The 13,983-nt window shown below is 45.9% G+C and overlaps 2 protein-coding genes across 6 annotated transcripts in view; one reads left to right on the plus strand and one right to left on the minus strand.

Moving 5' to 3' along the window:
• LOC131882543 (calmodulin-binding transcription activator 1-like) overlaps positions 1 to 10,747 on the plus strand; it is a 64,635-nt gene extending 53,888 nt beyond the window's left edge. For 3 of the 5 annotated variants that reach the window (XM_059229724.1, XM_059229719.1, XM_059229721.1), the window contains 19 exons: positions 661 to 707; positions 787 to 1,092; positions 1,212 to 1,349; positions 1,421 to 1,935; positions 2,024 to 2,582; positions 3,603 to 3,732; positions 3,836 to 4,290; positions 4,377 to 4,636; positions 4,706 to 4,808; positions 4,878 to 5,098; positions 5,167 to 5,451; positions 5,535 to 5,802; positions 5,915 to 6,244; positions 6,321 to 6,515; positions 6,587 to 6,777; positions 6,871 to 6,945; positions 7,177 to 7,216; positions 8,364 to 8,435; positions 9,823 to 10,747. In XM_059229724.1, the coding sequence (XP_059085707.1) occupies positions 661 to 707; positions 787 to 1,092; positions 1,212 to 1,349; positions 1,421 to 1,935; positions 2,024 to 2,582; positions 3,603 to 3,732; positions 3,836 to 4,290; positions 4,377 to 4,636; positions 4,706 to 4,808; positions 4,878 to 5,098; positions 5,167 to 5,451; positions 5,535 to 5,802; positions 5,915 to 6,244; positions 6,321 to 6,515; positions 6,587 to 6,777; positions 6,871 to 6,945; positions 7,177 to 7,216; positions 8,364 to 8,435; positions 9,823 to 10,368 (4,736 nt within the window). In that variant the 3' untranslated portion in view covers positions 10,369 to 10,747. The remainder of the gene's footprint in view (positions 1 to 660; positions 708 to 786; positions 1,093 to 1,211; positions 1,350 to 1,420; positions 1,936 to 2,023; positions 2,583 to 3,602; positions 3,733 to 3,835; positions 4,291 to 4,376; positions 4,637 to 4,705; positions 4,809 to 4,877; positions 5,099 to 5,166; positions 5,452 to 5,534; positions 5,803 to 5,914; positions 6,245 to 6,320; positions 6,516 to 6,586; positions 6,778 to 6,870; positions 6,946 to 7,176; positions 7,217 to 8,363; positions 8,436 to 9,822) is intronic. The other 2 variants (XM_059229722.1, XM_059229723.1) reach the window with 2 other exon arrangements.
• LOC131882546 (axoneme-associated protein mst101(2)-like) lies at positions 10,735 to 13,264 on the minus strand. The gene is made up of 8 exons (XM_059229727.1): positions 13,038 to 13,264; positions 12,905 to 12,953; positions 12,677 to 12,811; positions 12,344 to 12,560; positions 12,023 to 12,243; positions 11,368 to 11,948; positions 11,027 to 11,290; positions 10,735 to 10,944 (listed from the first exon to the last, which is right to left on the minus strand). Exons 1-8 carry the CDS (start codon positions 13,119 to 13,121, stop codon positions 10,777 to 10,779), a joined length of 1,719 nt encoding a protein of 572 aa, XP_059085710.1. The 5' UTR covers positions 13,122 to 13,264; the 3' UTR covers positions 10,735 to 10,776.
• Between the last annotated feature and the right edge of the window lie 719 nt (positions 13,265 to 13,983).

Below are 13,983 nucleotides of genomic sequence, written 5' to 3' on the forward strand. Positions count from 1 at the left end.
CCACTTGAAACCATGATCGAATCAACTTGACTGAGAAATGGAGCCAAACTTTGGCAGTTTTTTGTACTATTTGTTGATGAGTCACACGCTTGCCGGCGGCAGGCAACAGTCAGCTTAAGTCTTGACGGAGCCTAAAATATGCACCTGGGCCCATGCATGACCCCAGGCATGGCCCCATGTATGTCCTTCTCGGAATAGTCGCGGTCCTGGTAGTTGAGATTCCCAGGGTCGTCAAAAAAGGTAGAAAAGGGGAGCTCATTCATTGCCGCTGAGCTAGGAGGGAAGAGACCACCGCGAGGCTGAAGACCCATCAAAATTAAATGTCCCATCACGAGGTGCAATTTGGGGTCCCTCTCGAATCCTCGTCCTCGCGTCCAGGCAGAGTCTGCCACTCAACGAGGTATCAATGAGCTTGGAAGTGTAGCCATGATTCTGGGCGACAGAAACGGGTATGGGTTGGCCTTTGTTGGAGAGTGATAATTGGCGGAAATGGCTCAACGGGACGGGTAGAATGAGGACATGGATCCTCCTACATTGCTGGATTCCATTTAGCGAATGAATTGGGAGAGCCAGCGATCCCTTTTATTTTTTACAAGGACAGGGAATTGTCATTCTTTCCGAAATGCTCTCATTGAGTCTCCTTTTTCTCCCGTGTTCCAGTTTTTAGTGAGGAGGAACCAGATCTCAACAATGAACTGGAGATCTCCGTAAGTACCCTCTTGCGAACAGAAGTATGCCCCTGCGAAGTTTGCTAATTGCTTCGTCACTTTCGTTTGGATTTTGCAGACTGCCGAGACGGTGGAGGCCATTGTGACGCAATTGATGGAAAAACAACGGGCTGCTAGGACCGCGGCGCTCAACAAGCAGCTGGAGTGCGGTTGTCCAGACTCCACGAATCCAGAGAAGTCGTGCGGGCATGTCCGCAAGGTGCAGGCCACAAAGAGTGAGGCCCATACGACCTCGGGAACAACAGGACACGCCAGTGGAGGTGGACCCGGCACAGGGGGTCGGGCTCCCTCTTCCAGATCCACACACCACCGCAGAATGCTCATGCAACAACGCATGCAACAGCAACGCCTTGAGGGTAACCAGGTAATCAATCACGGGCAATAAGTCAATTACTCCGTGGAAAGCGCACTCATGTCATCATCTTGTCCCACTCACTCAACCTATTAATCTCTCTCTCTCTCTCTCTCTTTTGGATTTCACAGTTTTTCAAGGCCAATGATCGGTACTATGGGAGTCATCCCTCTCAGGGCAATGGGCCATCCTCGTATTCGCAAGTGTCCTCGACCACTGGTAATGTGGACAGTCGGCAAAGCCCCGGAACCCCATCCCCGCAAAACCAGGTACCTGACCTGCCTATGGTCTATAACCTCCAGGGATTAGATGCCCTTCATCTTAACCTCATTTTTTACAGCCAATGAACCCCTCGCATTTGGTGTTGTCAGTATCTCAAATTCAAACCAACAATGGTCTGCTGATTCTAAATAATCAGAACCACCACAACCAGCCCTATCTCCCACAACACCCTGCCCATCCCAATCCTCATCAACATCATTCAACCGGCATGACAAATCTCCACGCCCATCAGCACCCCGAACAAGCCGTTTCAAGTAATCAATCCGATTCGGTGGACAGCCATGGATCATCGCGAAACTCACCCAGCGCAACCACATCTGTGAGCTCGGCATTAAGGTCTCTGAACAACCTGTCAGACTTTGCTTTGGAGAACAATGGCAACTATGAGCCCTACTCTGTCACGGACACGCTCCTCTCTGCTGGTGGCGAGTCCGATTCGGCTCATGGTGACTCTCGCGGCGCCAATCGCAATACCGAGGGAAATCCCAAAGAGACCACCATGCCCTCTGGGAACACCCCGCTCCTAGATTTCAAATCGGCCTTCCCAGAGATGGACAGCAAGTCAGAAATTAAGTACGCTCAAATTCAAGCCAAATCTCGTCCCACACAAAGTAAAGAGTTCCAAGCTATGATATCTTTCTTCTCCTCCTCCTCCTTATAGCTTCCATCACGAGCCCCTGGATAATGACGACATCTCGCGTACCCTTCAGGCCAACATGCCCTCATCATACCAACAAAAGGCTCACCCTCAAAACCTGGTGGCGGGTCATCATGGCCCCGTTAGTCATTCCCATGGAAGCAACCCACACGGGTTGCACTCTCATGGACATCACTCGAATCACCACCCAGTGGATTTAAATCCAATGGAGTTCATTGAGCATGATGTAGTCAACCCGTCGGCCGCGGGCTTTGATGTGTCCTTGGACCCCTTCAACATGCTGGACGAATTCTCAGACTTGGACGGTAACCCGTCTCATTATACTCACGCCCATGGAAGCAGCATGGGGCCATCCGGATCGGTTGCTAATCATCCGAACGCGATGGCCGGGTCTCCCCCCGGGGGCTCCGCTATGCTTTCTCAACATCTACCTGGACCAATGCTAAGCAGTGTGTCCGGTGGAAATGCTGCCCACCACAAGAACGGTGGATTACTCAACCACGCTGGCAATAGAGAATTGGTTCAAATTACGGACTACAGTCCCGAATGGGCGTGGCCAGACGTAAGTACATGCACTGACACGTGTTCGCCAAATGAGGGAGACGACCACTTTGCACTAACGGCATTAACTTATACCACAGAGAGCTTTGCTTCGCTGAAAGTGCGAAAGCTGATCTGTTTGTTTCTGGCATTTTCGTTTCACAACCTGATGGTGACGAAACTCAAAGCCAATCCTTCAAAACTACAAGTGGCGTCTCCTCAAATTTGTAGGATCGCTTCAAACGCAATATTTTCTCTCCAGTTGATCAAATCTCTCTTTATTAGATTTTCTACTTGATTATCAATCCCTTTTTTTTGGTCATTTTGCCGCGTATCTTAACAACAAATACGAAACACACCTGTACAGAACCATCTCAAAGACACCTAAGATTGACATTTTATATACCACTCAAATGGCAAATTCGTCACTCATGAACACTTGACACACACCATTTTCGCACCAATTTCAAAACACTGACTTCTACATATATTTGCACTAACATTGAGAAACAACACTTTTCAAGCGTTAAGTTTTCTCCTTCTTCGTGAAGGACGAAAAGTTGAAGGATGTCATGATCTCTGCCCATTTGTAAACAATACCTCTTCGATGCTTGATGATCCTACTTCTCTAGCTTTCAATACTATCTCTGGCTGCTCTTATCAGACTCTCCATGACAATCATCGGTTGTATTAGTATTTCCAGTATTGCCTTCCAGAATCATTGGATATTGATCATCAATTAGTGTCATCATCACCATCATACTCAATACTATCTTTATCAGTAGCAGTATTATTACTACTACTTTTATTTATTTTGACAACCTCATTGGCAATTAAGCTTGTACCATAGTTCAGTTGTGCATTGTTCCTCCTGTTCCTCTTTCTCTTCGGTATGATCATTACTTCTACTTGCTCGAGCCTCGTGGCAATTTTCTCCCATGAGAACGAATGTACCAGCCCTACTTTTTCGGCGGGAGGGATTCATCTCGCCATTTTGAGCGCTGTGCGCACGGCTGACCCAGAGGCGGCTTATTATTTCTAGGGCGGTATCAAGATTCTAGTCACCGGTCCATGGCATCACACGGCCAGCTCCGGATATCAGATCCTATTCGATGATGTGCCGGTTCCAACCTCTCTGGTACAAAATGGGGTCCTTCGCTGCTACGCCCCAGGTAAGGAATAATGTACATCCTGGCCTTACTCCATCTCCTTCCAAAGCTGTAAATCTTTTGGATTCAGCCTAATCATGGCTATGTGTGCAATGCTCCTTTCCAGCTCACAAGGTTGGAGAGGCGCAATTGGAGGTGGCCCAAGAGGGTCAAAAAATCAGCTCCCCTGTGATATTTGAGTACAAACCTGTTGCTCAAGATGAGACACTTCGCCTTCTTCCCCCGTTTGCATCCATTGTTATGGATGCCGAGATCAACCAGTGCTCCCCCGCCATAATGAGTGGGTCTTCTTCTTTAGAAGGCGGCCACTCCCCTACGAAACCAAGTACCGACTCTACGTTGATCAAAAATTTGGAAAACGATTTTATGAAGAGAGAGAAATCCGTATTTATGATAAAGAATAATGTGGCCATTGCCCACGACGAAGAGAAGAATTTATCCTACCACGTTGAGAGAATTTTAAAGTTTAACTTATGGAAGAAATTGGAATCTATTGTGAACGCCATGACAGAAGAAGAAACCAATGGTGCTGGCAATGCGCAGTCAAATCATCTGAAAATGGTAAGGAACAGACAATTATTGTATCTCTATCAAACGGGCAAGTGGAAGAACACATGCTATAACTTTCACTTCATTCTTTGACAAAGGAAAAGATAAATGTGATGGAAAACTCCCTGGTGTCAATAGTACAAAGTCTGGCGTCAGCCACCAAAGTCGAAAAGCGGGGCCCTGCTAATTCTTGGAAGTCTAAATCCGAGACCCCGAACTTTGTGAACCTGAAGAGCCCCTCTCCGTTTTGGAGCCAAGATGACGAGACCGCCTCCCAGATCTCGTTCAATTCCGACAAGCCCAACAAAGAGGAACAGAACACGCTCCTTCACATCACAGCGGCCCTTGGCTACACAAAGTAGGCCCTAAGGCATTTTCTTATTCCATCATTGTATGGAACACTGCAATATGTTCCTTGTTATTTCAGACTCACCTGCTCGCTTCTTCAATGGTCGGATGAAAACCCATACGCTTTGTTAAGTAAAGAAATTAATGCTCTAGCCCAAGATCAAGAAGGATTTACGCCTTTGGTTAGTCAGACATGCATCCAGCCGAGTGGCTAGCTAGATAATGGATTGAAAAGTTCAAGAATGTTCCAGATGAGAGCCTGTCTGAACGGGAAAGAGGAAACGGCGTTGTTGCTCTATCATTGGAACCCATTGGCCTTGAAAGTTTTGAACTACGATGGGGAGTCATGTTTCGATCTAGCTGCTCCTTACGACTGCCTCTGTTCCCAATTGGAAAAATTTGAGCGCATCCGCCACTTATCTGAACCTAGTGGCAAAACTGACGAGTTTGCAAAGCCCTCAAGTGTCTCCAGGTACGCAAGCTTGATAAGTAGTGATTCCGTATTTGTACGTTCCGCGACATCTCTCATTCCATTTGCAGCAAAAAGCTCGATGAAACGCATCCGGACCCTTCCGGTGGGTTGACTTCCCTTCGGAAGATCCGCTCTACCTCTCCTGCCTCATTGGCCAGAAGTTTTCGATCAGTCTCGCCGTCAATGCAGCAGCCTTTGACGGTGAACGTGGACTTTCCAACTTCGACTGGGGTCTTGCATCCTCGTCGCAGGCTCTCCAAACGATCCTCGTTTGACTCGGGCATTAACATGCATCAGGGTGACGGTTTCAGCCGACCATTCTTGGACAAGAAAGATGCCAAAACTGCTGCCAAGTAAGATGATGCGCTTTGTGGTATACTTAAAGGTTTGTTGACGAAAGTTTCCTTAACACATGGGCTCTCTCGTGATCTTCCAGAAGCTCTTTTTACTTAAGACGAAATGCTAGTTCGGACAAGGTCTTTCAAAAGCCCTCGCAAGAGAACCCCCGGTCGCCAATCATCGATGTAGAGGGTCTCTCAGATGAAGACCAAGAGGAAAAAAGCAAGAAGAAACGCGATAGCGTGTTCAAAGAACCTACTCCCGAGAAGCCGCTCCCCACCACGAATCATTTGGATGAAGTGGAAGACCAGAGAGTCTTGACCCTGGCCGAGCAATTCATTGCCGCTATGCCAGATCGCATCAAGGTACGTATTAGGGGTTCAGAATAAGAGAGTGAGACTCTCTCTCTCTCACCACTGGCACTCATTGTCTTGTTCGTCCTTCATCTACATGACAATTGTTTCCAATCCATTTTAGAATGAGAGCGAATCAGAGCCCATGTTGATCTGTTATCCAAGTCCGCAGGCCGGCGAAGGTACTTCCATTCAGGATAACTCGCAATCCGATGATCTGGGAGTTGAATCAATGTGCGATGATTTGGATGTGGAATTCGACTTTAACTTTGAGGAGACTTGTAGCTACCGGGAGAACTTCACACCCAACTCCAGTCTGTCGCCCAATTCATCTTGTCTACAAAGCCCCGCCTCCTATACATTTGAGTCACCGTCACCCTGCGGGTCCCGCTCTTTCTCAGTGGACTTCATCTCCCCACCCTGTACCACGGCGGATCTGCAAGAGTTTCTTATGGTGGGATCTGCATTGGCTTTGCGACTCGGTCGGGTTTCTTACCCGCAAAATAACTAAATCACTCGACTTTTTGCAGGCTTCCGCGAAATGTGAGAAGGATTTGAGCAACCTAACTCTCTCAGATCAGGAACAAAGAGAGCTGTATGAAGCTGCACAAATCATTCAAAAAGCCTATCGATCCTACAAAGGCCGAAAGATGGAATCCGAGTATCAGGAGAAGGAAGCCAAGGCGGCCGTTGTCATTCAGAATTACTATAGACGCTACAAACAAGTAGGACGGATGCAGGTCAAGGAAGCGATTGACATTTGTACTTAAATGTGGATTTGTAATTCTTTGTCTAGTATCTGTATTGGAAGCAAATGGCCAAGGCAGCCACGGTGATACAGAACAAGTATCGCATCTACTGCGAGCACAAGCGGTTCAAGAAGTCCCAAGAGGCTGCCACCTGCATTCAAAATTACTATCGGACTTACAAAGAGCATCGGGACAGGCCTCGAGGTAGTCGAGAATCCACACCATCAAGTGGATTAAAGTAAGTTATTTGAGATGCATTTTGTCCTTCTTCACTGCCTACCCTGCTAGCTCCAACCTTCATCATGATCATTATGTCTGCCTTTGTATGTAGAAGGACCTATTCTCAGAGACGACAACATCAAGCGGCCAAAAAGATCCAACAATTCATGAGGAAGACCCATTTAAGGTAAGACATAGCTTTGGGGGGTTGGCCATGGTGTCATAGCGACGGTAATCTTCAAACCTTTGACTTGTCAGTGATTTAGGTGACTTCCCATCATTAACCCTGTCCATAGTTACTGATCCTCAAACTAATCCTCTCCATGATGTCTTGATCTACCTGTTTCTTTTCTCTCTCTCTCTTTTGTGCTGCTCATTCGTGACTAATCTGTTGTGTAACTCACGCCCAACCATTCAGGCCACCCTATGGGACCGTGTTTGTGTTGAGGCGTTGTGGGGTAAGTTTGGATGGGACGGTCCGTTGTTGTTGATGTTGTTGTAGCACCACCACAACCACAACCACCCAATCATCCATCAATATATAACCATCCTTCCATCTATCAATGTGTCTCTGTCCCGGACGATTCGCCCATGAATGTTTGTCTAGGTGTTCTTTCAATGTTCAATAACTAGCTGTGAAGATATGTGTGTCTGTATGTACTGATCCATGTGCTAGGTCGATGTTAGAAAGACATATTAGAGGGACTAGCTGGTTAGCCGACTAATGCGAAATTAGTACTAAAGCGTGGGATCATTATTGATGTGCGCCGGTCTTTTGGTCTTCATTGTCATCCTAGCCCCAGGTTTGCCAAAGGATGTATGAGGTGGGTGTTTTCATGGGAAGGTCTGAGACAAGTACTTTGCTTGTCAAATAGCCAGTTTGACATCCCTGAACGAATTGTTGCCGTACTGGTGATTGAAATGCCTGCTAAACGAAAAAAACTCTTCAAGTGAAGGCCAATTTGATTATGGTCATCAACTACACCCTACTCAATAAATTTCGCCTGTCAAGCTAATGCTGAGATCCGAATCAGAAAATAATCATTCAGAACTAGAATTTGGCATCTTTGAAAGTTTGAAAGGTTCGAAAGTTGACTAGTTTTTACTTTAGGTCCCTGACTTTTTTTTAGACATGCCATAGTCATGTGAAATTTTCGAAGTCTTTGAATTCAAGCTACCCATTTTAGTTCAATAGGAAATCTCCCAATAAGAGCAACCTAAAAACCTGAAACCCATTGTGGGGTCAAGTTAAAAAAATGCGGACATATGGCTTGAGATTTGCCTGCTGCTGTAAAACGAAAGAAAAAAAAGCTCAACTTACTGCCTCATTGGCATATCGCAGAAATATGCTTTTGGATAGTATTACACATTGTGCTGTAAATGTGTTGAGCCCAAAAGATGCTTTTCGTACCAAGTCCCTATTGCCCTATTGCCCCTGATATGTAGTATGTTTGATCGGATAGACCGTCACGTCAAGAGAGACTCAAAAAAGTACCTACTTAGAGAGTTTGGAAATAACAACTGGCAAAGGAATTAGATCGCGGTCTAATGATGTTTCTTTTTTCTTTCTTTCTCTCTCTCTTTGTCGCTCTGACACTGTTTTAGCCCCCGTGGCGATTGGAATTACTCCCCACGGACTCGAGTCCAGTGTTTCGAAAGCCCTTGGGCCTAATTGGAGTAGGTCTTTCCTATATTTGCCACGACTCTGTTTGGTTTCCGTTCTAGATCAGTTCTCCTTGTCACCTGATTGCATCTCAATTTGGGAGCAGCCCATGGAAGTGGGCTGCTCTCCGATGTGTTCCGTACCTTTTCCAATCTCTACATACTCGTATAGTACTTCAACAATTTGACTAACTCGTTCCGCAAAGGCGATGATGCACACGAATGTTTGTCCACTGAGTTCAGATCTAACATCAGGAGGAGTCTCAGTGTTAGGTCAACTAAATTTGAGCTCTTTCTGAAGACTAAAAAAGTTTTAAAAAACTTGTTTAGAAATTGCTTATTCGCACCCTTGGCTCAGATCAGCCACCTCCAGTCTCTTGTCATTTTCAACTACCGCACACGTTTCTTCATTTGGCTTGGATGTGGATCTGACGATGAAACCTTTCGAACATATAAGCAAGAACAAACATTTAGCACTGCATGACACATATAAAATAACTATCATGGGAGACAGCATCAGACCAAGTTAACAAAATAGCTTTTCCTACCACAAATGGACGGTGGCCATGCGGCCTCATTTACATTGAAAAAAGATGGAAGTTTATCTTTTGCAGATTTTGCCAAGGGGGGGATGCGGAGAGTAGGTAGGCGACTAGTGACAGATGGATAACAATAGAGATAATGATAGACAGCTTGGTAAGTGCATGCTTCGCTGTTCCCTCGGTAGCGACTAAAACATGTGTGAGCTTAGTTTATAATTTTCCAAGAACTCATTCCTTCCAAAAACATCAAGTGGATCAAAAAATCAACCAATCTTAGGTAAAACGACTTGCTTGTAAATGTGATTTCGTTTCCCAAAGAATATTGTGCTTCAGAATTTTGAAGACCTTGCGATTCAACGAGTACTCTAAATGTTCATGTTGTAAGGTGTCCCGCCATATATGTATTAACATCTTTCTGTGTACCATCTCTCATGTGTTCTCAGTGTTTTAGACGATTCTAGATGTTTTAATACCTGTGCCCTGTGAACAAGGACAAGTGACTATAGGAATCTGGCCGTGGATGGACTGTTGGAAACCCCATTCCTCAACGCGGACACTCCGATCAACCACAATTGACTTGCCTCAACTAGATGTCTTTCTCCCTCTCTCTCCATATCGTACATATGTGATTTATGCCTTCATGTCTATCTTAGCTTGTGTACAAACTTGAGCCCTATTGCATGGATTGAACCATCCCCTTTTCCTCTTTCACTTTCTCTGCATGATTCCCAACCCGCGCGTGTGTCGAATCAGTTGGGGGAGGATGACCGACTGACCGATGGGCTCCCTCCTTCCTCCCTTCCTTGGGACTTTACTCGCGCTCGTGTCTAACCAGATCGTTCTTCTATTCTTGATTGCAGGCTGCGGAGCGAGCGGGGCCCGGATGTTTCACTTGCTCCACGGGGAGCTCTGGCCCCAACTCCTCCTCTTCCGGGAACAGCGGTCCTCACGGAGGTCTCAACCCATCCAATCACGCTGCAAGCGCCAATGGGCGTAAACGCGAGGCAGTCGGCCACTTTGGCCCAGCAGGCTCAATCATTCCACCCAAGCTCTCCTCAGCCGCGGCAGCCTACGCCAATAGTCAAACCGGAGTGAATGTGCCGCCACCACCACCACCACCACCACCACCAGGGGGCTCTGCCGCACACATGAAGGCCTTGCCGCCTCACGCAACCTCCGCCTATTATTCGTTACAACAGCCGCCCCATCATCACCATCATCATATTAACAGCAACTTCATGGCCGGAGTCGGCGCCCATGGGCAACATTTGAACGGGAACACGGGGAGCTACTATGGGTGGGTGACGGGACCTAATGGACACCCTGGAGCTCATCATCACCATCACCCGCATCATAACCACCCAATTCATCACCATCATCCGATTGTGAATGGCGCCCAAAAGTGAACTGGTGACGGGATGGAAATAATTTCTGGCACATGACATTCTCATTATGATATGTAGCTGATCAATTTGTAAACTCTTAGTACGCCCTCCCTTTCCCCCGTAATACCAAGCCATTTATTGTGGCTGCTTTTGGAGCCACTGAAGCGCAACTTGAGTTTGACCTTTGAAATGTCCTTTCTCCCTGACTTGAGCCCACTCAAAACTTAGAGTACATTCGTTTTGTTCTTCAATTCAATTGTAGGTACCATTGAACAACAGAATCCACCACCGAGTATGTCTTTGTCAGTATTCTCTTCTTTATTGATAATCAAAATTTCTAATAAAAATTCATTTGGGTTGAAATGTTCACGACCTGTTGCCACCCAAAAAAGTATCAGTGTTTGAGCGTTGTCTTGTCTTTGGTTTGGTTTAACGTCTGGAGATTCGACAGAGCGTGGTTGGGCTGAAATGAGGAATACGTTTGGGTTTCCCCACCCCCACTTCATAGCACACCTCTTTGGGGACTTTCTTGCATTTTTTCACCGGAACCTCGATTTCGTACGCTTTTGGCACCTTGGCACATCTTTTCAGTGGGATCTAGCGGAAAGGGGGAAAACATGAGTTTGGGCAGAAAACAGGCTAGCTTGTCCAATCAATCTCTCTCTCTATCTCTCTTTACTTGTTTGCAAGTCTCCTTCTTCTTCTGATCGTAAGTGGTATGGCATTTCCTTCTTGGCACCGTCCAGCATTTTTGCCGGGGGATCTTCTTGGGTACTTGCCGAGGCACGTCTCGACATTTGCGCTTCTGAACCTTCCGACACTTTTGTTGTGGAACCTGTTTGCACTCCTGCTTCTTGATCTGCTTGTACGTTTCCCGGCAAGTTTCCTTGGGTACTTGACGGCATTTTTTCGATGAGTATTCTTTGGGCACCTCCTTGGGGACCTGAAAATGAAGATGCTTGTTCAAAAATTAGTTGTTCCGTTAGACGCCTTTGTTTGTGTGGCGTCAATCAATGTTACTTGTTGGCAAGTCTTCTTGGGAACGCTTTTGCATTTGGGAGCCTTGTAACCCTGATCTTCCCAACGTCTCAAGGAATCCTGGGGGTTTCCCTTGAATTTCTCGCCTTCCTTGGCTGAAACTTTTCCTCGGCCATCTTTTAGTACGGATCGATTCCGTTCAAATTGGGGTTTCCTTCGTCGTGGTCGCTTACGCCTGAGGACTTTTCTGAGGTTCGGTTTTCTGTCCCTTTTCCGCCCTAGATCCATTCTTGCTGCCATGGCACCCACTTCCACGGAAGTGCTATTTTCCAGCACTTCCAAGGGATCCTCTGGACTAGCCTTGAACAGAGGCTTAAGGTTCGAGAACGATCTCTTCTCTCTGCCTTGAGATGGTCGTTTTTGTTGTCGATCTTTTGACCTTTTTCGGGATCTCTCCCCATGATTCGTCTTGTTCAGCTTCTTGTCTTTCCTCCTGTTCCGTCCAAAACCAAAACCATTCGAAAAGCCGTTGGCAAAGGGTCTGGTGAGAGAATTCGTAAACGTTTGCATAAGGCCTCCCAAACTGAAGCTTGTCGCTGAATTTCCCGACGAACCCGACGGACCTTTAACATGAATGACAATTAAAAGGTTTCAGTAAAGACCAATGCAACCTCGGATCAACGGGTTATTTACTCACGTTCGTTTCCGAAATTGGGAAAAGTTGAAGACGAAGAGGATGAAGATGAGTAATCGGGGTTCTTTTTGTCGGGTATATGAGCTTCGTAGGTTTCCTCACACTTCATCTCGTATTCCGTGTGGCATTGGCTCTCATAAATGGTTTCGTACTTGGTTTCGTGCTTGTCTTCGCATTTCTCTTCATAAACCGTGTTACAGACGTGATCGGGAACCTCATCATAGCTTCAAAGCAAAGAGAAAGAAGACGTCCCACAGGATTTATTTCCAATCAAGATCCACAATGTTCATAAAGAACCGTTTCGTGGTTAGCAGATCTGCTCACCTATTTTGACATTTCTTTTTGTACACGGTGTGACATTTCTGTTCGTTTTCCTTCCAGCACTTCTGCTTGTATTTAGTCTCGTGGATGGTATCGTATTCGATTTTGCACTGCTTCTCTTGGACACTCGTGCAATGCTCCTTGGGGATTTTCTTCACATCGGTGGTACATTTGTCGATGTACTCAATGCTGCACTCCTGCTCGTAACGAATGTCAGGCTCTGAAAATTCATCGTGGACATGCTTGTTTTATGATTGCCATTATTCAGCGATCTAGTAGATAGAATCGCTAGTGTTCCCACTCAAAATCTCAAAATCTGCGGGGTGCATCGCTTACGTTTTTTGTACTCGAATTCGCACACGTCCTCATAGATGTGGTCGCACTTTTTCTCCGTCCACGGATAGATCAATTCCTCCTTGACCACCTTGCCTTTAAGGCACCTCACTTTGCCGGACTTGCCTTGGATGGAAGCTGTCGAAAACAAATGATAAACGAGACATCAGTGAGACGTCTGTCAAGCAATTCGAACTACGAACAGCTAGCTGGATTTTGTCAGCTCTGTACCTAGCAGAAAAAGCATCCAGATGCCCAAGCTCCTGGTGAGGGTTTTGTTCTAGAAAGAGAGCAAGAGGTCAAGGTTGATAATGAATTAAGTCAACCAAACAGGTCTGATATCATTTGATAAAGGCCCACTTACCAGACGACGTGCCAGCAAAGCCATGATCGCCGGGAAAAAGGTGACAATTAATGTAATTGCTCGACAATCTCTGTGTGTCCCCATTCATTGCCGTTCGACCATGAGATGGAGGAACGGTGCGTGAGATGATCTCACTGGCCAATTCAAGACGATTTCGATTCGCCGCAAGTTCACGAGAGACAAATCAAATCTCAAGGTGATGGGGGGGATTCCGCGTGCGAAATCAAAACAATGACACGAAGCTCTGGTATGAAGTAATTGAGCTATTATTTGCTCGCCATGTTGAGACGAGAGATGTTTCCACTTCAGCGACACCAAACCAACTGATTTTGTGATGCCGATGGAACGAAGGGAGACGAATCATGCTGGACTTTTGACGGCCATTTTCCCGATAATCTCTTTCTTGTGTGATGACAATTGAAGGTGAGTTTTTTTTTAACCAAAAGAAATTAAATACAAACAAGATGTCAGACCAAGGATGCCGTCTCTTGATCGTGTCGTTTTGCACGAAAGTACTAATGAAGTTCTGGCTAATAATGAACCCACCGGTTAGCATTGAAAAGACAATCATCCATTTGTGCATAAAACAGTCATTCCGAGATCGTATGACATGTATCGAAAATTATATTCAATCTTCTCTTGATCTTAGTTTAAATTTCATGTTGTAGCTTCTACCTACACGAGTTTCAAGCTTTCAATTTGTTACTTCATCACAATAATAGAGACTGAAGCGATGGCTATTCCATGAGACCTGTCGATTTGAAATTGGAAAAAGGATATCGCAGTTTGAGTTTAATGTGGTATAAACAAATACTGTTGTCAAATCTTACTAGCTTAAACCTCGCGATCTGAAGCTTCTAGGGTCTTCGACTAGCCGAACAGCAATCTTTCCCTACGTTGTGACTCTCCATTCAGTAGTAAAAATATCCTAAAATCTCAAGACGGC

This window comes from Tigriopus californicus, chromosome 6 (assembly GCF_007210705.1).
Source record: "Tigriopus californicus strain San Diego chromosome 6, Tcal_SD_v2.1, whole genome shotgun sequence".
Taxonomy (NCBI): Eukaryota; Metazoa; Arthropoda; class Copepoda; order Harpacticoida; family Harpacticidae; genus Tigriopus; species Tigriopus californicus.